The 24,200-nt window shown below is 61.9% G+C and overlaps 1 protein-coding gene across 3 annotated transcripts in view; it reads right to left on the bottom strand.

Annotated features, from left to right (window-relative positions):
• Positions 1-4,115: 4,115 nt before the first annotated feature.
• The window catches only part of MAD1L1 (mitotic arrest deficient 1 like 1), a 350,389-nt gene continuing 330,304 nt past the window's right edge, over positions 4,116-24,200 (bottom strand). For all 3 annotated transcript variants that reach the window (XM_024125005.3, XM_028498607.2, XM_055089925.1), the window contains one exon: positions 4,116-4,384. In XM_024125005.3, coding sequence (XP_023980773.1) covers positions 4,226-4,384 — 159 coding nt within the window. In that variant the 3' untranslated portion in view covers positions 4,116-4,225. The remainder of the gene's footprint in view (positions 4,385-24,200) is intronic.

Here is a 24,200-nt window from a genome sequence, read left to right as displayed (position 1 = left end):
GGGAAGCCCAAGACTTGTTAATTTGAACCTGGAAATTAGTTTTTGTTTTGGTTCTTCTTTTTTGCTTCTTCTTTTTTTTTTTTTAAAGTAATGGTTCAGAAGTATGGAAGTTCTGAGAGATGCTGTCAATTTTACTTTAAACTGAGAATCTGGTGTTTCTGTAGGTTACTGTTTTCAATAAAACTTCTTAAGTGTTTTGGAAATAACAACAAAACCCCAATGAAATACATCAGTAGATGCTTTTATGGAAAATTCCCAGGACAACTGTTAAGTGAGGAACAAAACCAAGCTGCGGAACAAGCCAGTTATTTTCAAACCACACGGGAACCCAGTGAGCCCAAACCTCGCGCTGTGTGTCCGTGCGCCAGGCGCACACGGCCGCCACAGAGGACGAGCTGGGGCAGGGCCAAGGGGGCTTTTCCTTCACTTGACATTTCTGCTGCCGAGGGTTTTTCCTTTTACCCGGAAAGTGCATCAAAATCGTGCAGCTGAAGAAACAGACAAGAAGGAGAAGAAAACGGAAACCACCACGAGACAGGCAGCAGGGCAGGCCAGAATGCGCGCCACCGCGGGCCGCCCGTGCTGTACGACTCTGGGCGAGGCCCTGCCCCTCTCCTGGCCGAAGCAGGCATTTGAGCAGTTTGGTAAAGCCACCGGTCCTCACTGCGCGCACACGTATGGACACACACGTGACACAGCCATGCACGCACACACAGCACACGCCCTTTCCTGTCCTGCCCTAGACTCCACGCCCTGGACCTCTAAGTCGCCCCTCCGAGGCTGCCTGGGGACAGAGGCGCGGCCCCTTCCTTGGTCCCGGCATCCTGGAGACACTGAACCACGAGGAAAACTGGCAGGTGTGACCCAGAAGCTGGGTCGTGAGGGCTGCTGACCCCGGCCAGGAGGTCTGGGCCTGACGAACTCGCCTGCGGCCTGAGGCAGCTCCTGCCCTTTCGGAACCCCGGCCTCCTCTCGGACAAGACACCACCTGCGGGGTCATCACGGGGTGGGAAGGAGCTTTGTAAGCTGGGATGTTTCAGTCGGGGGCGGGTGGGCGGGGAAGCCCCGCAAACTGGAACGGGGCTCGTGAAGCGTGTGGGGTCACATCCAGTGCGGATTCTGACCCAGCGGGTCCCAGCATTTCTAGGCGGCTCCTGGGTGACACCGCGGGTCGTGGCCCACACCTGAGTCACGGGGAGCTAAAGAAAGCCCGGAGGTTCACTCACTTCCAGAACACGACCCAGGCGCACAGGGAGGGGAGAGAGACGACGAACAGCTCACATCCTTGAGCTGGCGCCTCTGGATGCAGAGGGGGGCCGGGCCCTGGGGGAGGCGGGGGTCCCACGGGGGCCCCGGCAGGCGGCGCTGTCCTCCCTGGGAGCCTTGGGGACGCCGGAAGGAGCCTGTCGCACGCCAAATCCCGCTCCATCCTGGCAATTACGGTTTACCGCCGTAGCACTAATCCCTTAAAATTAGTCATTAGCGGCTTAACAGCCGCGTAGCGCCGGTGCCCACTGACGAGCTGGCGGCGGTGGGGTCTCTGCCAGAACCAGAACCTTCCGGGGCCGGGCTCCCCACCCGAGTGCACCCAGAGCCCCGGCAGGCGGCGGGGGCGAGGAGCCGGCAAGCTCAGCAGCAGGTGGCTGAGCGGACCCGGGAGAACGTCAGGGGGCCTCTGCGCCCCGTCCCCCCAGACGCGTCCCTGGGGGGTGGGGACGGCCCCTCCTGCCCCCCTTCAGGGAAGGAAATCCCGAAGCTCAGTGCAAGTGCTGTCAGCCTGGGGCTGGCTGGGTGGTCCGGGCCGGGGTTGGGCTTTTCACCTGGAAGCGGCCTCAGGGACCCCTTGCCAAGGAAGGAGGAGGGTGAGGAGCCGGGGCGGGGGTGAGACCAGGTCTGGGTGCTCACGGGAGGCTGGGCCCGGGGAGGCTCGGCTGCCGGCCGCCCACCCTGTCCTCCCACAGACACAGGGCCGGGTGTTGGGCGGGGGCCCAGCTCCGCTGCTGCAGGACCCGGGCAGGGACTCAATCTCAGGAGGTGACACGAGGCTGGGGACGGGTGGCCCCGAGGGACCCACGGCACGGCGGGGGCAGTGGGGAGGGCTCACCTGGCCTTGGGGCCATGCGTCGCCGGCGGGAGTCAGGGCCGTGGCACGACCCCTCAGCCCCCAACCCTCCGGCACGTGCCTCTCCCGCCGGGGTCCCCGGAGTTCAGTTCTGGCCTTGCAACCGAGACCACCACGCTCGGGGGTGCCTGCCCGGCCCACGCACCCCCTCGTGGGCCCCGTGGTGAGCCCGGGCAGAGATCACGAGCTTCCGGCCTGGCCTTCCGGCCAGCGTGACCCCACCAGCCGGGCCATCTCGGCAGCAGCCGGCCGCCCCCGCCTGCCCCGAGCGGGGACTGGCCCCGTGTGCCCCGTCTGCGAGCCTCCGGCTGGCAGGTGCCGTCTGCATGCCGGGGCGCACACAAGGGCCTCGCGGTGCACTTGTGTGGGCTGATGATTTTGCGTCAAGTTCCGACTCGAGCCTTTTATCGCTGTCGGCGGCCTCTGAATTCCGCGATTTCACACGGGAGGCAGGCTGGGGCCAGGCCTGGAGCGACGGGGACACAGCCTCTGCCATACGTCCCCTCCGTGGCGCCGGGGACGGGCGCGGAGTCGAGACAAGGGCCTGGTCCCCCGCTCCCAGCCTGGGGCCCAACAGCACCTGTGGGACCTTTTCTCCCGCAAAGCAGCAGGGAAGCGCCACTGCGGGCTTGGGGGTCCCGACAGACGGAGGGAGACGGACGAGGCCCCTCCCCACCCGCCCCGCACGGAGGGGCTCAGAGCCCGAGACGCGACTTCACTCTGTGCTGGTGTGTCCGCGGCACCGGGAAGCGGGCCGCTCCAGCGTGGAGTGAGAGGCGAAGGAAGGTGCGCTCTGACGTCTGCTGGAAAGCCCCCAACTGGGGGTCTTCACGAAGCGCAGGACCCCCGGGACCGCCGCCTGGCTCGGCAGAGTTTTGCGCGAGCGTCGCTGCCGTCCCCGACTGGTGACGACGAGGAAACACGGAGCCTCGCTCCTGCCCCGCGAGATGGCGAGAGGGCGCCCGGAGCGTCTGAGGTGGTGAGGAGAGCAGGACGCCCCCAGCCGGACCAGAGTCCAGCTCCGAGCAGCCTGTGGCCCTGGGAAGCCGGTCTGCACGCCGAGCCTCAGTCTTCTCATCTGTGAAGCGGGAACAGCGCTTTCCTCCAGGGCCGTATTGGCGGTCGAACCAGCCGGGGGCTCTGGGTTCCGGGCCTGTGCTGACCTTGCTGTGACCCCGGGCCTGGCTGGGCCTTGTCTCTCCGGGCAGCCATTCACAGACCGAGCTCCAGAGCCACTGTGATGGGGGTGGGGTGTGAAAGGCGGCGTCGGGGGCCGCCCCGGACGCACAGGCCACACCTCCCAGGGCTCTGGGCTCTGCGGAGGGACCCGGTGCCTGCCCTCCCCGCCCACCTCCCGACAATGGCCCGGAGACCCGCCTGGGGCAGCGGGGGCAGCGCCCCGGGTGAGGCTATGCCCCGAGGCCACTCCCACCCACCTCTGCCGGCTCCGCGGCGGCGGGTACCAGGCACACAGGGCGGGCACGTCGGCACGGCAGGGGTGCCGAGCTGCGTGCGTGGAGGGAGCCCGTCAGCCCAGGGCCTCGGACGCACACACGGTGAGCCGGGTGGGGGCTGAGGGGAGCCTTTATTTCACAAGCGCCGGGAACTTCGCCGGCAGCCCGGGTTCACCCGCCAGGTCCAGGCACGGCCGGGCTGGAGCACGGTGCGGTGGGGGCGCCTGCGGGAGGGGACAGGAAGCCGGTGCAGAGCACTGCCCCGAGGTCCCCCACCGCTGCCTCCTACCTGCTCTCCAGGACGGAGGGTGACGAGGTGGTGGCCCGTCCCTGCAGAGTGGCCGTGAGCCCAGGGGTCGGGGAGGGGCACCCCGAGCCGCTTAACCCTGCCGCCCAGAGCTGTGCCCACCCACAGGGGTCCTGTGCACAGGTGCAGGCCACCTGGGCAGGGAGGCTGGGGGGCACGCAGGAGTCCCCATCAGGCCCTGACGCTCACGGCCGTCTGGGCAGGAGGCCGGGCCCGTGGATGGGGCGCCTGGCCTGGGGGGGCTGGGACCCCAAGGGACGGGCCTGAGCGGGCTCCCGCTGGCTGCCCGCTTCCGCCTTCAGAAGCTGAGGGCACGGCCGGCGCGGGGCGGGGGGCCGCAGGCTAGGCCACGGTCTGGCGGCTGAAGAGGTCGAGGGTGAGGGCGCTGAGGAAGGCGGGGATGCTGTCCTGCCGCAGCAGGTGCAGCTCGATGAGCTCCTGCACCGTCCGAGAGAACTCCGTCTCCAGCAGTTGCATCTTGGTGCCCGAGGGTCCCGCGGCCTGCAGGGTGAGCGGGAGACACGGGAGATGCCGTTAGCAGGTGGGCCCTGGGCGGGTCGCCCCACTCAATCCCCTGTTGCCCCAGGCTCCAACGCGACGGGCCATCTGCCCAAGTGCAGGCACGTCCCCCCAGGCGAGGCTGTTTCTCGGGCCTCCTGGGTGGGGGGGTCTCACCCACGCTTCTGGAACCTAGAAGCCAGGACGGGGGTGTGCACCACAGCTCATCAGCTCCTCCGGGTCTGTCCACCCTCAGACCCCAGCCCTCGTGAGGACGCTCCGTGCCGGGCGTGAGGGCCCCGTGACAGCCACGAGGCTGCAGGCGCTCCGAGGCGGGGCTCAGGCCGCCCCGTGTGCCGGGGGGACGGCCACCCACCGCCCTCGGGCACTGCTGTACATCAGGGCTGTCACGCGGCGGGGCTGCCTCCGGAGCCCGCTAATCCGAGTTCACATCCCGCCCCTTCCGGCTGTGAGGTCGCGGGCACGGAACGGAGGGGCTCCCAGCTGAGGGCACCGCTGGGTGCTAGCCCACTCGGTGGGCTTGCTGGAGGGCGGCAGGTGGGGGGGCCAGGCAGTCCTGGAGAACCCGAGAGAAGCCAATTCCTTTCACTGCTTCTTTACGTAAACGCGCCACCTGTGGTTGGGGAGGTGCCACGCAGGAAGACGGGCCTGTCCCCCAGTGACTCGGAAGACCAGCCTCTAAACACCGTGTGTGCCACACGGTGGGACCCCCAAACTAGCCGGTCAAGCCCTCACGTGCAAGTGGGGAGAGCGAGGCCCAGATGGCTCGGGGCTGGCCTGGGTCACAAGGCAGGTGTGAGCAGGGCCGAGCCCAGGGCAGGTGCTCCCGGGGATGCAGGGCAGCTGGGGGTGGACAGAGGCCGAAGGTGCCCAAACACTCGGACAAGGCTCACGGGGAAGCTCCCTCCCTCCCTCGGGAAGGCCTGCGGCAGCTCCCAGACCCCAGATGGCGCCCCGACATGGGCCTCACCTGCCAGCAAGCCCATCCCAGGTGCTAGGACCCCCGGGGCCTGCCTGCTGGGGGCGCAGGCCTGGCGAGAGGCCGTCGTACACCAGACAGAAGCCTGTGGTCTGCGACCGCGTTCAGCAAGGCAGTGGTGCTGGTGGGGCAGCTCCGGGGAGTCAGGAGGCGGGTGGGGCGGCGGCCACCGGGGGCCGGCCCCCCACTCGCGGAACGACCGCCGGCCCACCCGGCCCGGTCAGCTCCACCCCTGCTCGGAGGATGACGGCCACCACCCCGCTTGGGGAATCCCAGGCTGGAAGGGACACAGCCGGTGACGCGCACACCCCCCATGGGAGAGCCCCCTCCTTCCCGGGCAGCCGACCAGGAAAGGCTTCTTCCAGCCAACCCCCAAACTCGCCCGCCAGCTGGAACCCTGGCTCCGCCTTGGCGGGCGCCCGCTGCACCAAGATTCCTGTTAACGGCCACCAGAAAGCGGAGCTGCGCCGCCTGCGGCCCACCCACGCGGCGGCCCAGGCTCGGGGGAAGGTGGACACGCTCCTCCCGGCCCGCGGAGACCCTGAGCGGCGGCCCCGCCAAGACACACGTCTGATAACGGACTCGTGTGCACGGTCCACCTGCAGCTCTGACAACTCAACAGCAGAAAGACAAAGGACCCGCTTAAAAAGTGGGCGAACAATCCGCATGGGCCTTCTCCCAAAGGACACGGACAAATGGCCACACCACCACCTGTCTTTAGGGAAGCGCAAACGGAGCCCACGGCGAGACGGCCTCAGGCCCGCGAGGACAGCTGTAACCCGGGCGACACGGTGCCGGGAAGGACGCCGGGCAGTAGGAAGGGGGGCACGGCGGGCGCTGCGCAAACAGTCTGGCGGTTCCTCACGAGTGAGCCACGTGGCCCGGCAGTTCCACCCCTGGGTACGTGCCCGGGAGAAGTGAAAACACATCCACGCAGGAACCGGCACAGGAACGATCACGGCAGCAACGTTCAACGTAAGTCAAAACGCGGAAACAACCGCCGACAAGCGAACGGGTAAGTGCGGTGCAGCCACGGAAGGAACGATGCTCCGTACACACGACACCACGGACGACCCTCGAGAGCACACGCCAGGCCAGACGCGGAAGGCCCCGTCGGTGTGACTGCACTCGCTCTGGCGAGTGCCAGAGCAGGCAAAGCCGCCCGACGGGGGCTGGGTCGGGGGCCGGGGAGGGAGGGGGGAGCGGCTGCCGGCGGGCATGGGGCTTCTCTGCGGCGGATGAAAACCTTCCAGCGTCGGGTGCGGATTACGCCGCAGCAGGGCCGTCTGCAACAAAAGGCTCCCTTCTGCCCAGCAGCCCGAGGGTGGCCCCCCGGCGGGCCCAGCAGGGCAGGAGGCCCACGAGGTGCGGGCCTGGATGTGCCACGGAGGGGGCCCTCCGAGACCGCAGGGAAGGAGCGGGGGCGCCTCGCAAGGAGCTGGCGCCAGCTCTGCACCGGCCTGCCCCTGCCCTCCGCCCCACGACCCTTCCGAGCGGCCCGGGAGCTCTCGGTGCTGAGCCATCTTGGCCGCGTGCCGTCTCGCTTGGCCCCGGCCCCCGCGGGCGGCCGGCCCCGCTCCGTTGCCCCTTAACACTTCTAGCCTCGTCATGATGGTTCGACGCAGACCGTTTTCAAACAGGAACAAGAGAAACCGCTCTGACCTTTACCAAGAGAACCCTAATTTCTGCCTCTGCTCGTGACTCCGAGCTGTTCCCCAGGTGTCAGAGGGGCTGGTTCTCAGCTGTCGGCTCAGCACAGGCTGGGTGGGGGGTTAGGGGCTCGCAGCCGAGTCTCCCGGCTGTGCGGTGTTAGGGGCGACCCCGGCCCGGCCCCCTCCCCCCAACCCGGCCCTCCGCCAGCCCCCCGCTCCCCCGAGAGGCGGCCTTCCGCTCCGACTTAAACTGGGGGTCCTCTGGGCGCCTCCCCAGGCCCCCGCAGGCTCTGCACGCGGGTCAGACGCGCCTCGCGGTGTCTGCACCGGGGCTGCCGCTCCCGACGAGCAGGCCCGGCTCAACCCCGACCGACAGGGGCTGCCTGGGACCCCCTGTCCGCCCGCGGGCAGTTCCACGACACCCGGCCGCCCTCAAGACCCGGGAGGCAGGGGGCCAGCGCTTCTCTCTCATCTCGACCCGCGTCCAGGCAAACCCCACGGCTCCTCCCCTGACGTGGTGCCCGGGGCCCGTGTCCCGGTTCCACGGAGCTGCCGTGTCCCCAGGACGTGCCCATCAGCCTCCGCGCTCAGCGCGGCCGGGTCCCCGGGTACCTTGTACGGCACTCTAATTAGGGGCTGTTCACTCAACACCAGGGCGCGGTTTTAAAAAAAGCCAACTGCCCGGTAAGATGTGCTGACCATGCTGGACGGGAGGGGTCCGGCGTGTACTAAAAGCGCCCGGCTCGAGGGACACATGGGGCCAGGCCAGCCCAGGCCAGGGGGTGGCCCGGCCGCAGGCCCAGCCCGCTGCCTGCCCTCCCCGAGGTGACCGGATGCAGCAGACACTGCTCTCGGCCTGGGGCGGGCGAGGGTCCTGCCTGGATCAGCTGCGAGGACATCAAAGCACCCCCGGCTTCAGAACAGAGCCAGGGCTTCTCGAGCGGGAAGCTAACACATTCCAAGTGCTTCCATGCGCTCACGGGCGGACCCGGGGAGGGCGGCTTGCCCCGGCCGGCCAGCGTCCTCTTGAGACTTCCGCGCTGGAGGACGCCCTGGAGCCGGCACTGGCGGTGCCCCCCCGGGCCCTCGCCGTCCCCCGCGCAGCACAGCCTCCGACAGCGAGGACAAGGCTGCTGGCGAGAGCAGCGGAACAGGAACGCCGGGTGGGGACCTCGCAGGGCTAAGATGAAAGGTGGTTCGTTACGGTTTTCTGAATTCTCCAGGGTTTTTACTATGACCGCACATACTTGTAATCAGTAAAAACAATATCTAAATTGTATCCACAAGGCCTGAACAGCTTCGAGAACGGGCAAATACACATGGCGGCCCCGCTACACGCACGTGCTGACATGTGGCTTCACCAGCGCCCAGGCCGGGGGCCGAGCGGGGCCCGCGGTGGGGACACACGGTGTCTGGGCCTGGGGCTCGTGGGACGCCCTGCCACGGTGCCGTCACCACCTGTCGGCCTCCAGGGCTGGGGTGAGCTTCTCGGGGGTTGGGCGGGGGGGACACCTGGCCGGCTTCCTCTCAGATCCTCCCTGCCCGTGGGAGGGCACCTCTGGGGGCGCCCCCGCCCGCCCTCCCGCCCCCGGTGTCCTGGGCCGCGGGTGACACCCAGCGTGGCGGCCGGCGGCCTGCAGACGCCGTGCAAGTCTCTGCGCTGCCTGCCCACCTGTGTTCCACGGAGAGATGCACGCACAGCCCTCTCTGGCTCCCTGAGAACCTGGCCCCGTGGAGCCCTTCTCGCCGGCCACGAGGACGAGCTCTCCCGGCCCACTCTGGCTGCCCCCTCCCTCTCCTGGTGCCTTGAGGCCCCTGTCCCAGCCCGCGCGGGCCCCCCAGCCCATCCCTGTCACCTCCAAAGCCCGGTCAGCCTCCCCTTCCGAGGGCAGATGCCTCCGCACCCCGCGAGGCTGGCCAGGCGTGGCTCCCAGACCAGGGGCGACTGGGGGCGGCCGCTGCGCTCTGGGTCCCCAGAGCCCAGGGCAGGCAGCCCCGGGAGGCCCAGGCAGACACTGATGCGTGCGAACAAGCAAGGGACACGGTGGCAAGTGGGTCAGGACAACTTGGCCAGAAGCTGGGAGCGCTGTCCCAGCACGAAGTTCCAGGGAACGGAAGCTGGCAAAAAAGCATGTCCAGCAAAATAGCTCACCCAATTATCCCCGCTTAATTGTACTGAAAAAACATCTAAATACTGCATGTTCTAATTATACCAGCGTTATTGGAATTCACCGTCCCCAGCTAGGGGTGACCTTTCCCAAGAGTGATTGTGGGGGGCAAGGCCGGGCACCCCAACAGTTGCAGATCCGTCTCAAACCCACAATTATTATTATTATTATTCTATTTATACAGCCCTCCATCTTCCTAGATGCTCAGTTTTAGATCCACACGCAGCTGTTCCTGCAGCCTCACGAGGGGGAAGGGTGCACGCGGGGCATCGAGGCCCCGAGCGGTCACTTCCAGGAGCCCTGCCCCTCACAGGTGGGCGCCCGAGGCCTCCTTCCAGGAGGTTCCCGGGGGCAGAGGCCCGTGGACAGGGGAGGCGCGAGTGGGGGTGGGCGCCACAGAGCCAACCGCCTCCCCCACCCCGTGCTCAGGGGGCAGGAGCCAGAGAGGACCCGAAGGCCCGGCTCCCCCGACCCTGGGCCTGCCGCCTGCTCCGTCGAGTGGGCTGGGCCACGTGTCCCCTCCAGGCCTCATCCAGGAAGCCTCCCCCTCCTCGCTCCCCATCGAGACAAGTCACACAGCCTCGGCGTGATTCCGTGGAGCCCGCGGGGCCCGCGGAATCGTCGGCAGAGCGACGTGGCTGCGCAGGACCGGCGTGATGGAGTCAGAAGCCGCGGCTGCTCTCCTGGCTGCTGTGTGACCGTGGGCGCGTCACTCCACCTCTCTGAGCTGGACTTCCCTCAGTTTAAGGGGGGACGCACGCCTGTGTTCCCACCCCAGAGGGCTGCTGGTGGGCTCAGATGATAACACCTGTCAAAACGCTCGGCGGGCTCCGGGAGAAGCGGGGAGACTTACCCACCCGCCTGAAACAACCGGAAATAATGAGACACAAACACGCAACAGCGCTTCCAAGTCCCGGGACACGTGGGAATGAGGGGCACGGTCCCGGGAGACGGGAAGCAAGCCCTGTGACTGCCCCGTTCCCCCCTCGAGAGACTTTCTGGGCACAGAGAGGGAGAGGCCCAGGCAGAGCCGGCGGACTCTCTGAGCCGAGAGTCTGGGGAGACCCCAGGCGGCCAGAGGGTGCGGGACAGAGCGCCCGAGAGGAGAGCCACGCCTGGAGGAAGGACTGAGCAGGGGGTGCCCGGACACTCAGCAGGGTCTGATCAGCACACAAGTAAGAAACCACCTGCGACCAGGAAAAAACACCCACGAGGATCAGAGCAAATGCCACGACCGCAGGAGAAGCTCACACAGCCGGAGCAGTGCCCGTCCTCACCAGCCGCCCCAGAGAACCCCACCGCCACAGGGCACAGGAGGGCCTCCCCTCCGTAAGAGCACAGTCACCCTCGACGACATGCTGCTCTGGTCCCGCTCACAATTTTTTTTTTTTTTTTGGCCACACCTGGCGGCACGTGGGATCTTAGTTCCCCAGCCAGGGATCGAACCTGTGCCCCCTGCAGTGGAAGCGCGGTCTTAACCACTGCACCGCCAGGGAAGTCCCTGGCTCACAACTCTTAAACTGAGACCTGAAAGAATCTGCTTCCAAGTAAGCAACACCCCTGAACAAAGTCTGGGGGCGGTCACGGGAAGGCAAAAACACCCAGCCCCCAACGGGAAGAGATTCACCACGCCTGGCACCCGTCAACCACGATGAGCATGCAGAAGCCAGGAGAATGCGACTCCCACGAAGAGAAAATGCCATCGGCTGAAACGGATCCACAACTGATACCGATGCTAGAATCAGCAGGTGACACGAAATCAGTTATTATAACTTTATGCCAGGTGTTCAGAAAGTTGAAGACGTAAAAGAGACAGAAAAAGCTAAATTGAACTTCTAAAGGTGAACACTACGGTGCATGAGACGGAAAGTGTCCTGGGTGTGGGGTTAATGGCAGGTCGGAAGCCGGGGAAAAAAGTTCAGCGAACCTGAAAACAGAAACAGAAACCACTCACGATGAAAGAGAGAAGAGAAAAGAATGAAAGAGAAAGAACCGCGCACGCGAGAGCGAGCCGTGGGGCCCTCGAGGGACACGCCGCATGCGCACCTGAGCCCCTGGAGAGGCCGAGACGCGTGCGCAGGCGGCTTCTGAGACGGCCCCCAGCGACCCTGCCTCCCGGCACCGGCATCCCGCGCACCCCGCCGTCCTAGAGTTTGATGGACTCTGAGTAAAAGCTACGGCACAGATGACGGGGCGCCACTTGTGAGGTGGTGTCACAGTGGAGAGCGACCCTGGCCTGCTCCCACTCTCTGGTTCTCGCCTCTGACGAAGCGAGAACCAGAGAAGCCATGACCCGTCCACGTGACGAGGAACTAACTGAGTGCTGCCCACAGCCACGTGAGTGAACTCAGGGGCTGAGCCTCTCCTGGAAGGGATGTGAGGTGACCGCAGCCTGTGAGAGACTCTGAGGACGGGGCCGGGCTAAGTGCACTCAACTCCTGGCCTTTGGAAACTGAGCGACTAAGTTTGGGGTTAATCTGTTATTCAGTGATGGAGTACCGATACAGGAGGACAGAAAAAATACTTGGAAAAAATAATAGCCCAAAACATTTGAACGTGATGAAAATTGTAAACTGGCAGATCCAACGAGCTCAGTGAACCCCAAGCACAAAAAAATAAATGAAGAAAATGACACCAAAGTACATGGTAATGAAACCACTCAGAATCAATAATGAACATTTTTAAAGCAGCCAGAGAGAAACAGACACATGACCAGAGGAACAAAGAGGGCTGAAAGCAGATTTCTCACGGGAAACACGGAAGCCAGGTGGCAGTGGAACAGTATCTGTAAAGCACAGAAAGAACAACAAAACAAAACCCAGTCAACCTAGAATTGTACACCCGGTGAAAATGACACGTAGGACCTGAAAAAACTTATTATCGCCAGCGGACTGATACTACAAGAAATGTTGAAGGAAGCCCTTCACAGAGAAGGAAGATGACGATGGAAATATGGGCGTACACAAGAAGAATGAAGACCACCTCATTCCTTCGACGAACAAGGAAGTGGAAGCTGCATATGAAATACATGAAAAAACTTAAAAGTATCATCTAAATAGCTTTAAAAGGTAATTGACTATTTAAACAAAAATAGTAGCAATTTATTGTGAGGTTTACAATATGCGTATAAGTAAAATGTATTTCAAGGAGTTGAATAAGGCAGGAAGGAGAAAACTGGAAGGTTTATGCATGTAGCAGGAGAACTCCAAGGTTCTTAGAATCTACGTGAAGCGATATTATGTCACTTGAAGTTGACTGTGATAAGATGTACACTGTAAGTCCTAAAGCAATCTGTAGAACACCAAGATAAAGCCACAGTTAACAAGTCAAAAAAGGAAATATATGAATTTGTACAAATTATTCAATTAATCTAGGAGAAGGCAGAAAAAGAGGAACAAAGCATAGGACCAACTGAAAACAAATAATGAGATGTGGGCATAAACCTAATCAGAGCAGTAATCAACTTAAATGTAAATAGTCTAAAGACCCCAGTAAAAAGGCAGAGATTGTCAGACTGGATAGACCTGCAAGGCTCAACTATATGAGGCTCATAAAAAAGTAAAAATATGAAAAAGATATACCACACTAACAGAAGCCAAAAGCTGCAGTGACCATGTTAATACCAAACAAATTAGATTTCAGAGCAAAGAATATCGTCAAGGAAAAAGGTCATTTTAAAACAATAAAGGGATTAATTTATACACAAAATAAAGACCAACAGAAATGTAAGAAGGAATAGACAAATCTATAATTATAGTCAGGGATTTCAATACCTCTCCGTCTACTGATAGAAAGGAAGATAGAAAACGAGCAAAGATATAGAAGATTTGACAATACTATAAAAAAACTTGACCTCACATTTATAGCATACTCCAGAATACAAATTATTTTCGAGTATATTTACTTAGATAGACAACATTCTGGACCTTAAAACAAATTTCAATAAATTTAAAAGGATTCATTTCATACAAACTATGTTCTCTGACCACAAAGAAATTAAATCATTAAGTAATAACGGAAAGCTATCTGGAAATTTTCAAAATATATGGAAACTTAATAGTACACTTCTAAGTAACCTATGGATCAAGGAAAAAATCAAAAGGGAAATTCACACTTTTAAACCGAATGACGATAAAAATAAAATATCAGAATTTGTGGAATGCTGGTAAAACAGAGCTTGGGGGAAAATTTATAGCACTAAGTGTCTACATTAGAAAAGAAGACAGGAGTCAAATCAAGACTTTAGCTTCGACCTTGAGGACTTCCCAGGCGGTCCAGTGGTTAGGGCTCCGCGCTTCTGCTGCAGGGGGCACGGGTTCAATCCCTGGTCAGGGAACTAAGATCCCACGTGCCGTGGCCAAAATTAAATAAATAAATACATAAATAAGAAACTAAAATAAAAAGGGCAAAGTAGACCCAAAGTAAGCAGAAGAAAGGAAATAAAGATCAAGGCAGAAATCACTGAAATAGAAAAGCATTAGAAAAAAATGAAACCAAAAGTGATTTTTTTCAGAAGATTAATAAAATTGATAAACTGGTCAGATTAATCAGGAATAAAAGAAGACGCAAATTACTAGTATCATGAATGAGAGAGGTGACAGCTCTACGAATTCTATGGATGTTAGAAGGATAGTAAGGGAACATTATGAACAACTTTTTGCCAATAAACTTGACAACTTAACTAGAATGGAAAAACTCTTTGAAAGACACCAAAACTACCAAAGTTCACTACAAAGGAAAGAGATAACCTCAATAGTCCTACGTCTATTAAAGGAATTGAGTCTGTAGTGAAGCCCCCCACTCGCGGAACGACCGCCGGCCCACCCGGCCCGGTCAGCTCCACCCCTGCTCGGAGGATGACGGCCACCACCCCGCTTGGGGAATCCCAGGCTGGAAGGGACACAGCCGGTGACGCGCACACCCCCCATGGGAGAGCCCCCTCCTTCCCGGGCAGCCGACCAGGAAAGGCTTCTTCCAGCCAACCCCCAAACTCGCCCGCCAGCTGGAACCCTGGCTCCGCCTTGGCGGGCGCCCGCTGCACCAAGATTCCTGTTAACGGCCACCAGAAAGCGGAGCTGCGCCGCCTGCGGCCCACCCACGCGGCGGCCCAGGCTCGGGGGAAGGTGGACACGCTCCTCCCGGCCCGCGGAGACCCTGAGCGGCGGCCCCGCCAAGACACACGTCTGATAACGGACTCGTGTGCACGGTCCACCTGCAGCTCTGACAACTCAACAGCAGAAAGACAAAGGACCCGCTTAAAAAGTGGGCGAACAATCCGCATGGGCCTTCTCCCAAAGGACACGGACAAATGGCCACACCACCACCTGTCTTTAGGGAAGCGCAAACGGAGCCCACGGCGAGACGGCCTCAGGCCCGCGAGGACAGCTGTAACCCGGGCGACACGGTGCCGGGAAGGACGCCGGGCAGTAGGAAGGGGGGCACGGCGGGCGCTGCGCAAACAGTCTGGCGGTTCCTCACGAGTGAGCCACGTGGCCCGGCAGTTCCACCCCTGGGTACGTGCCCGGGAGAAGTGAAAACACATCCACGCAGGAACCGGCACAGGAACGATCACGGCAGCAACGTTCAACGTAAGTCAAAACGCGGAAACAACCGCCGACAAGCGAACGGGTAAGTGCGGTGCAGCCACGGAAGGAACGATGCTCCGTACACACGACACTACGGACGACCCTCGAGAGCACACGCCAGGCCAGACGCGGAAGGCCCCGTCGGTGTGACTGCACTCGCCCTGGCGAGTGCCAGAGCAGGCAAAGCCGCCCGACGGGGGCTGGGTCGGGGGCCGGGGAGGGAGGGGGGAGCGGCTGCCGGCGGGCATGGGGCTTCTCTGCGGCGGATGAAAACCTTCCAGCGTCGGGTGCGGATTACGCCGCAGCAGGGCCGTCTGCAACAAAAGGCTCCCTTCTGCCCAGCAGCCCGAGGGTGGCCCCCCGGCGGGCCCAGCAGGGCAGGAGGCCCACGAGGTGCGGGCCTGGATGTGCCACGGAGGGGGCCCTCCGAGACCGCAGGGAAGGAGCGGGGGCGCCTCGCAAGGAGCTGGCGCCAGCTCTGCACCGGCCTGCCCCTGCCCTCCGCCCCACGACCCTTCCGAGCGGCCCGGGAGCTCTCGGTGCTGAGCCATCTTGGCCGCGTGCCGTCTCGCTTGGCCCCGGCCCCCGCGGGCGGCCGGCCCCGCTCCGTTGCCCCTTAACACTTCTAGCCTCGTCATGATGGTTCGACGCAGACCGTTTTCAAACAGGAACAAGAGAAACCGCTCTGACCTTTACCAAGAGAACCCTAATTTCTGCCTCTGCTCGTGACTCCGAGCTGTTCCCCAGGTGTCAGAGGGGCTGGTTCTCAGCTGTCGGCTCAGCACAGGCTGGGTGGGGGGTTAGGGGCTCGCAGCCGAGTCTCCCGGCTGTGCGGTGTTAGGGGCGACCCCGGCCCGGCCCCCTCCCCCCAACCCGGCCCTCCGCCAGCCCCCCGCTCCCCCGAGAGGCGGCCTTCCGCTCCGACTTAAACTGGGGGTCCTCTGGGCGCCTCCCCAGGCCCCCGCAGGCTCTGCACGCGGGTCAGACGCGCCTCGCGGTGTCTGCACCGGGGCTGCCGCTCCCGACGAGCAGGCCCGGCTCAACCCCGACCGACAGGGGCTGCCTGGGACCCCCTGTCCGCCCGCGGGCAGTTCCACGACACCCGGCCGCCCTCAAGACCCGGGAGGCAGGGGGCCAGCGCTTCTCTCTCATCTCGACCCGCGTCCAGGCAAACCCCACGGCTCCTCCCCTGACGTGGTGCCCGGGGCCCGTGTCCCGGTTCCACGGAGCTGCCGTGTCCCCAGGACGTGCCCATCAGCCTCCGCGCTCAGCGCGGCCGGGTCCCCGGGTACCTTGTACGGCACTCTAATTAGGGGCTGTTCACTCAACACCAGGGCGCGGTTTTAAAAAAAGCCAACTGCCCGGTAAGATGTGCTGACCATGCTGGACGGGAGGGGTCCGGCGTGTACTAAAAGCGCCCGGCTCGAGGGACACATGGGGCCAGGCCAGCCCAGGCCAGGGGGTGGCCCGGCCGCAGGCCCAGCCCGCTGCCTGCCCTCCCCGAGGTGACCGGATGCAGCAGACACTGCTCTCGGCCTGGGGCGGGCGAGGGTCCTGCCTGGATCAGCTGCGAGGACATCAAAGCACCCCCGGCTTCAGAACAGAGCCAGGGCTTCTCGAGCGGGAAGCTAACACATTCCAAGTGCTTCCATGCGCTCACGGGCGGACCCGGGGAGGGCGGCTTGCCCCGGCCGGCCAGCGTCCTCTTGAGACTTCCGCGCTGGAGGACGCCCTGGAGCCGGCACTGGCGGTGCCCCCCCGGGCCCTCGCCGTCCCCCGCGCAGCACAGCCTCCGACAGCGAGGACAAGGCTGCTGGCGAGAGCAGCGGAACAGGAACGCCGGGTGGGGACCTCGCAGGGCTAAGATGAAAGGTGGTTCGTTACGGTTTTCTGAATTCTCCAGGGTTTTTACTATGACCGCACATACTTGTAATCAGTAAAAACAATATCTAAATTGTATCCACAAGGCCTGAACAGCTTCGAGAACGGGCAAATACACATGGCGGCCCCGCTACACGCACGTGCTGACATGTGGCTTCACCAGCGCCCAGGCCGGGGGCCGAGCGGGGCCCGCGGTGGGCCCGCGGGCAGTTCCACGACACCCGGCCGCCCTCAAGACCCGGGAGGCAGGGGGCCAGCGCTTCTCTCTCATCTCGACCCGCGTCCAGGCAAACCCCACGGCTCCTCCCCTGACGTGGTGCCCGGGGCCCGTGTCCCGGTTCCACGGAGCTGCCGTGTCCCCAGGACGTGCCCATCAGCCTCCGCGCTCAGCGCGGCCGGGTCCCCGGGTACCTTGTACGGCACTCTAATTAGGGGCTGTTCACTCAACACCAGGGCGCGGTTTTAAAAAAAGCCAACTGCCCGGTAAGATGTGCTGACCATGCTGGACGGGAGGGGTCCGGCGTGTACTAAAAGCGCCCGGCTCGAGGGACACATGGGGCCAGGCCAGCCCAGGCCAGGGGGTGGCCCGGCCGCAGGCCCAGCCCGCTGCCTGCCCTCCCCGAGGTGACCGGATGCAGCAGACACTGCTCTCGGCCTGGGGCGGGCGAGGGTCCTGCCTGGATCAGCTGCGAGGACATCAAAGCACCCCCGGCTTCAGAACAGAGCCAGGGCTTCTCGAGCGGGAAGCTAACACATTCCAAGTGCTTCCATGCGCTCACGGGCGGACCCGGGGAGGGCGGCTTGCCCCGGCCGGCCAGCGTCCTCTTGAGACTTCCGCGCTGGAGGACGCCCTGGAGCCGGCACTGGCGGTGCCCCCCCGGGCCCTCGCCGTCCCCCGCGCAGCACAGCCTCCGACAGCGAGGACAAGGCTGCTGGCGAGAGCAGCGGAACAGGAACGCCGGGTGGGGACCTCGCAGGGCTAAGATGAAAGGTGGTTCGTTACGGTTTTCTGAATTCTCCAGGGGTTTCACTGTGACCGCACATACTTGTAATCAGTAAAAACAGTATCTAAATTGTATCCACAAGGCCTGAACAGCTTCGAGAACGGGCAAATACACACGGCGGCCCCGCTACACGCACGTGCTGACGTGTGGCTTCACCAGCGCCCAGGCCGGGGGCCGAGCGGGGCCCGCGGTGGGGACACACGGTGTCTGGGCCTGGGGCTCGTGGGACGCCCTGCCACGGTGCCGTCACCACCTGTCGGCCTCCAGGGCTGGGGTGAGCTTCTCGGGGGTTGGGCGGGGGGGACACCTGGCCGGCTTCCTCTCAGATCCTCCCTGCCCGTGGGAGGGCACCTCTGGGGGCGCCCCCGCCCGCCCTCCCGCCCCCGGTGTCCTGGGCCGCGGGTGACACCCAGCGTGGCGGCCGGCGGCCTGCAGACGCCGTGCAAGTCTCTGCGCCGCCTGCCCACCTGTGTTCCACGGAGAGAGGCACGCACAGCCCTCTCTGGCTCCCTGAGAACCTGGCCCCGTGGAGCCCTTCTCGCCGGCCACGAGGACGAGCTCTCCCGGCCCACTCTGGCTGCCCCCTCCCTCTCCTGGTGCCTTGAGGCCCCTGTCCCAGCCCGCGCGGGCCCCCCAGCCCATCCCTGTCACCTCCAAAGCCCGGTCAGCCTCCCCCTCCGAGGGCAGATGCCTCCGCACCCCGCGAGGCTGGCCAGGCGTGGCTCCCAGACCAGGGGCGACTGGGGGCGGCCGCTGCGCTCTGGGTCCCCAGAGCCCAGGGCAGGCAGCCCCGGGAGGCCCAGGCAGACACTGATGCGTGCGAACAAGCAAGGGACACGGTGGCAAGTGGGTCAGGACAACTTGGCCAGAAGCTGGGAGCGCTGTCCCAGCACGAAGTTCCAGGGAACGGAAGCTGGCAAAAAAGCATGTCCAGCAAAATAGCTCACCCAATTATCCCCGCTTAATTGTACTGAAAAAACATCTAAATACTGCATGTTCTAATTATACCAGCGTTATTGGAATTCACCGTCCCCAGCTAGGGGTGACCTTTCCCAAGAGTGATTGTGGGGGGCAAGGCCGGGCACCCCAACAGTTGCAGATCCGTCTCAAACCCACAATTATTATTATTATTATTCTATTTATACAGCCCTCCATCTTCCTAGATGCTCCGTTTTAGATCCACACGCAGCTGTTCCTGCAGCCTCACGAGGGGGAAGGGCGCACGCGGGGCATCGAGGCCCCGAGCGGTCACTTCCAGGAGCCCTGCCCCTCACAGGTGGGCGCCCGAGGCCTCCTTCCAGGAGGTTCCCGGGGGCAGAGGCCCGTGGACAGGGGAGGCGCGAGTGGGGGTGGGCGCCACAGAGCCAACCGCCTCCCCCACCCCGTGCTCAGGGGGCAGGAGCCAGAGAGGACCCGAAGGCCCGGCTCCCCCGACCCTGGGCCTGCCGCCTGCTCCGTCGAGTGGGCTGGGCCACGTGTCCCCTCCAGGCCTCATCCAGGAAGCCTCCCCCTCCTCGCTCCCCATCGAGACAAGTCACACAGCCTCGGCGTGATTCCGTGGAGCCCGCGGGGCCCGCGGAATCGTCGGCAGAGCGACGTGGCTGCGCAGGACCGGCGTGATGGAGTCAGAAGCCGCGGCTGCTCTCCTGGCTGCTGTGTGACCGTGGGCGCGTCACTCCACCTCTCTGAGCTGGACTTCCCTCAGTTTAAGGGGGGACGCACGCCTGTGTTCCCACCCCAGAGGGCTGCTGGTGGGCTCAGATGATAACACCTGTCAAAACGCTCGGCGGGCTCCGGGAGAAGCGGGGAGACTTACCCACCCGCCTGAAACAACCGGAAATAATGAGACACAAACACGCAACAGCGCTTCCAAGTCCCGGGACACGTGGGAATGAGGGGCACGGTCCCGGGAGACGGGAAGCAAGCCCTGTGACTGCCCCGTTCCCCCCTCGAGAGACTTTCTGGGCACAGAGAGGGAGAGGCCCAGGCAGAGCCGGCGGACTCTCTGAGCCGAGAGTCTGGGGAGACCCCAGGCGGCCAGAGGGTGCGGGACAGAGCGCCCGAGAGGAGAGCCACGCCTGGAGGAAGGACTGAGCAGGGGGTGCCCGGACACTCAGCAGGGTCTGATCAGCACACAAGTAAGAAACCACCTGCGACCAGGAAAAAACACCCACGAGGATCAGAGCAAATGCCACGACCGCAGGAGAAGCTCACACAGCCGGAGCAGTGCCCGTCCTCACCAGCCGCCCCAGAGAACCCCACCGCCACAGGGCACAGGAGGGCCTCCCCTCCGTAAGAGCACAGTCACCCTCGACGACATGCTGCTCTGGTCCCGCTCACAATTTTTTTTTTTTTTTTGGCCACACCTGGCGGCACGTGGGATCTTAGTTCCCCAGCCAGGGATCGAACCTGTGCCCCCTGCAGTGGAAGCGCGGTCTTAACCACTGCACCGCCAGGGAAGTCCCTGGCTCACAACTCTTAAACTGAGACCTGAAAGAATCTGCTTCCAAGTAAGCAACACCCCTGAACAAAGTCTGGGGGCGGTCACGGGAAGGCAAAAACACCCAGCCCCCAACGGGAAGAGATTCACCACGCCTGGCACCCGTCAACCACGATGAGCATGCAGAAGCCAGGAGAATGCGACTCCCACGAAGAGAAAATGCCATCGGCTGAAACGGATCCACAACTGATACCGATGCTAGAATCAGCAGGTGACACGAAATCAGTTATTATAACTTTATGCCAGGTGTTCAGAAAGTTGAAGACGTAAAAGAGACAGAAAAAGCTAAATTGAACTTCTAAAGGTGAACACTACGGTGCATGAGACGGAAAGTGTCCTGGGTGTGGGGTTAATGGCAGGTCGGAAGCCGGGGAAAAAAGTTCAGCGAACCTGAAAACAGAAACAGAAACCACTCACGATGAAAGAGAGAAGAGAAAAGAATGAAAGAGAAAGAACCGCGCACGCGAGAGCGAGCCGTGGGGCCCTCGAGGGACACGCCGCATGCGCACCTGAGCCCCTGGAGAGGCCGAGACGCGTGCGCAGGCGGCTTCTGAGACGGCCCCCAGCGACCCTGCCTCCCGGCACCGGCATCCCGCGCACCCCGCCGTCCTAGAGTTTGATGGACTCTGAGTAAAAGCTACGGCACAGATGACGGGGCGCCACTTGTGAGGTGGTGTCACAGTGGAGAGCGACCCTGGCCTGCTCCCACTCTCTGGTTCTCGCCTCTGACGAAGCGAGAACCAGAGAAGCCATGACCCGTCCACGTGACGAGGAACTAACTGAGTGCTGCCCACAGCCACGTGAGTGAACTCAGGGGCTGAGCCTCTCCTGGAAGGGATGTGAGGTGACCGCAGCCTGTGAGAGACTCTGAGGACGGGGCCGGGCTAAGTGCACTCAACTCCTGGCCTTTGGAAACTGAGCGACTAAGTTTGGGGTTAATCTGTTATTCAGTGATGGAGTACCGATACAGGAGGACAGAAAAAATACTTGGAAAAAATAATAGCCCAAAACATTTGAACGTGATGAAAATTGTAAACTGGCAGATCCAACGAGCTCAGTGAACCCCAAGCACAAAAAAATAAATGAAGAAAATGACACCAAAGTACATGGTAATGAAACCACTCAGAATCAATAATGAACATTTTTAAAGCAGCCAGAGAGAAACAGACACATGACCAGAGGAACAAAGAGGGCTGAAAGCAGATTTCTCACGGGAAACACGGAAGCCAGGTGGCAGTGGAACAGTATCTGTAAAGCACAGAAAGAACAACAAAACAAAACCCAGTCAACCTAGAATTGTACACCCGGTGAAAATGACACGTAGGACCTGAAAAAACTTATTATCGCCAGCGGACTGATACTACAAGAAATGTTGAAGGAAGCCCTTCACAGAGAAGGAAGATGACGATGGAAATATGGGCGTACACAAGAAGAATGAAGACCACCTCATTCCTTCGACGAACAAGGAAGTGGAAGCTGCATATGAAATACATGAAAAAACTTAAAAGTATCATCTAAATAGCTTTAAAAGGTAATTGACTATTTAAACAAAAATAGTAGCAATTTATTGTGAGGTTTACAATATGCGTATAAGTAAAATGTATTTCAAGGAGTTGAATAAGGCAGGAAGGAGAAAACTGGAAGGTTTATGCATGTAGCAGGAGAACTCCAAGGTTCTTAGAATCTACGTGAAGCGATATTATGTCACTTGAAGTTGACTGTGATAAGATGTACACTGTAAGTCCTAAAGCAATCTGTAGAACACCAAGATAAAGCCACAGTTAACAAGTCAAAAAAGGAAATATATGAATTTGTACAAATTATTCAATTAATCTAGGAGAAGGCAGAAAAAGAGGAACAAAGCATAGGACCAACTGAAGCCCCCGGGCAGTTCCGCGACACCCGGCCGCCCTCAAGACCCGGGAGGCAGGGGGCCAGCCCTTCTCTCTCATCTCGACCCGCGTCCAGGCAAACCCCACGGCTCCTCCCCTGACGTGGTGCCCGGGGCCCGTGTCCCGGTTCCACGGAGCTGCCGTGTCCCCAGGACGTGCCCATCAGCCTCCGCGCTCAGCGCGGCCGGGTCCCCGGGTACCTTGTACGGCACTCTAATTAGGGGCTGTTCACTCAACACCAGGGCGCGGTTTTAAAAAAAGCCAACTGCCCGGTAAGATGTGCTGACCATGCTGGACGGGAGGGGTCCGGCGTGTACTAAAAGCGCCCGGCTCGAGGGACACATGGGGCCAGGCCAGCCCAGGCCAGGGGGTGGCCCGGCCGCAGGCCCAGCCCGCTGCCTGCCCTCCCCGAGGTGACCGGATGCAGCAGACACTGCTCTCGGCCTGGGGCGGGCGAGGGTCCTGCCTGGATCAGCTGCGAGGACATCAAAGCACCCCCGGCTTCAGAACAGAGCCAGGGCTTCTCGAGCGGGAAGCTAACACATTCCAAGTGCTTCCATGCGCTCACGGGCGGACCCGGGGAGGGCGGCTTGCCCCGGCCGGCCAGCGTCCTCTTGAGACTTCTGCGCTGGAGGACGCCCTGGAGCCGGCACTGGCGGTGCCCCCCCGGGCCCTCGCCGTCCCCCGCGCAGCACAGCCTCCGACAGCGAGGACAAGGCTGCTGGCGAGAGCAGCGGAACAGGAACGCCGGGTGGGGACCTCGCAGGGCTAAGATGAAAGGTGGTTCGTTACGGTTTTCTGAATTCTCCAGGGTTTTTACTATGACCGCACATACTTGTAATCAGTAAAAACAATATCTAAATTGTATCCACAAGGCCTGAACAGCTTCGAGAACGGGCAAATACACATGGCGGCCCCGCTACACGCACGTGCTGACATGTGGCTTCACCAGCGCCCAGGCCGGGGGCCGAGCGGGGCCCGCGGTGGGGACACACGGTGTCTGGGCCTGGGGCTCGTGGGACGCCCTGCCACGGTGCCGTCACCACCTGTCGGCCTCCAGGGCTGGGGTGAGCTTCTCGGGGGTTGGGCGGGGGGGACACCTGGCCGGCTTCCTCTCAGATCCTCCCTGCCCGTGGGAGGGCACCTCTGGGGGCGCCCCCGCCCGCCCTCCCGCCCCCGGTGTCCTGGGCCGCGGGTGACACCCAGCGTGGCGGCCGGCGGCCTGCAGACGCCGTGCAAGTCTCTGCGCTGCCTGCCCACCTGTGTTCCACGGAGAGATGCACGCACAGCCCTCTCTGGCTCCCTGAGAACCTGGCCCCGTGGAGCCCTTCTCGCCGGCCACGAGGACGAGCTCTCCCGGCCCACTCTGGCTGCCCCCTCCCTCTCCTGGTGCCTTGAGGCCCCTGTCCCAGCCCGCGCGGGCCCCCCAGCCCATCCCTGTCACCTCCAAAGCCCGGTCAGCCTCCCCTTCCGAGGGCAGATGCCTCCGCACCCCGCGAGGCTGGCCAGGCGTGGCTCCCAGACCAGGGGCGACTGGGGGCGGCCGCTGCGCTCTGGGTCCCCAGAGCCCAGGGCAGGCAGCCCCGGGAGGCCCAGGCAGACACTGATGCGTGCGAACAAGCAAGGGACACGGTGGCAAGTGGGTCAGGACAACTTGGCCAGAAGCTGGGAGCGCTGTCCCAGCACGAAGTTCCAGGGAACGGAAGCTGGCAAAAAAGCATGTCCAGCAAAATAGCTCACCCAATTATCCCCGCTTAATTGTACTGAAAAAACATCTAAATACTGCATGTTCTAATTATACCAGCGTTATTGGAATTCACCGTCCCCAGCTAGGGGTGACCTTTCCCAAGAGTGATTGTGGGGGGCAAGGCCGGGCACCCCAACAGTTGCAGATCCGTCTCAAACCCACAATTATTATTATTATTATTCTATTTATACAGCCCTCCATCTTCCTAGATGCTCAGTTTTAGATCCACACGCAGCTGTTCCTGCAGCCTCACGAGGGGGAAGGGCGCACGCGGGGCATCGAGGCCCCGAGCGGTCACTTCCAGGAGCCCTGCCCCTCACAGGTGGGCGCCCGAGGCCTCCTTCCAGGAGGTTCCCGGGGGCAGAGGCCCGTGGACAGGGGAGGCGCGAG

This window comes from Physeter macrocephalus, chromosome 14 (assembly GCF_002837175.3).
Source record: "Physeter macrocephalus isolate SW-GA chromosome 14, ASM283717v5, whole genome shotgun sequence".
Lineage (NCBI taxonomy): Eukaryota > Metazoa > Chordata > Mammalia > Artiodactyla > Physeteridae > Physeter > Physeter macrocephalus.
Note: the sequence above shows the minus strand (reverse complement) of the source record. Positions and strands in the feature narration are given on the sequence as shown.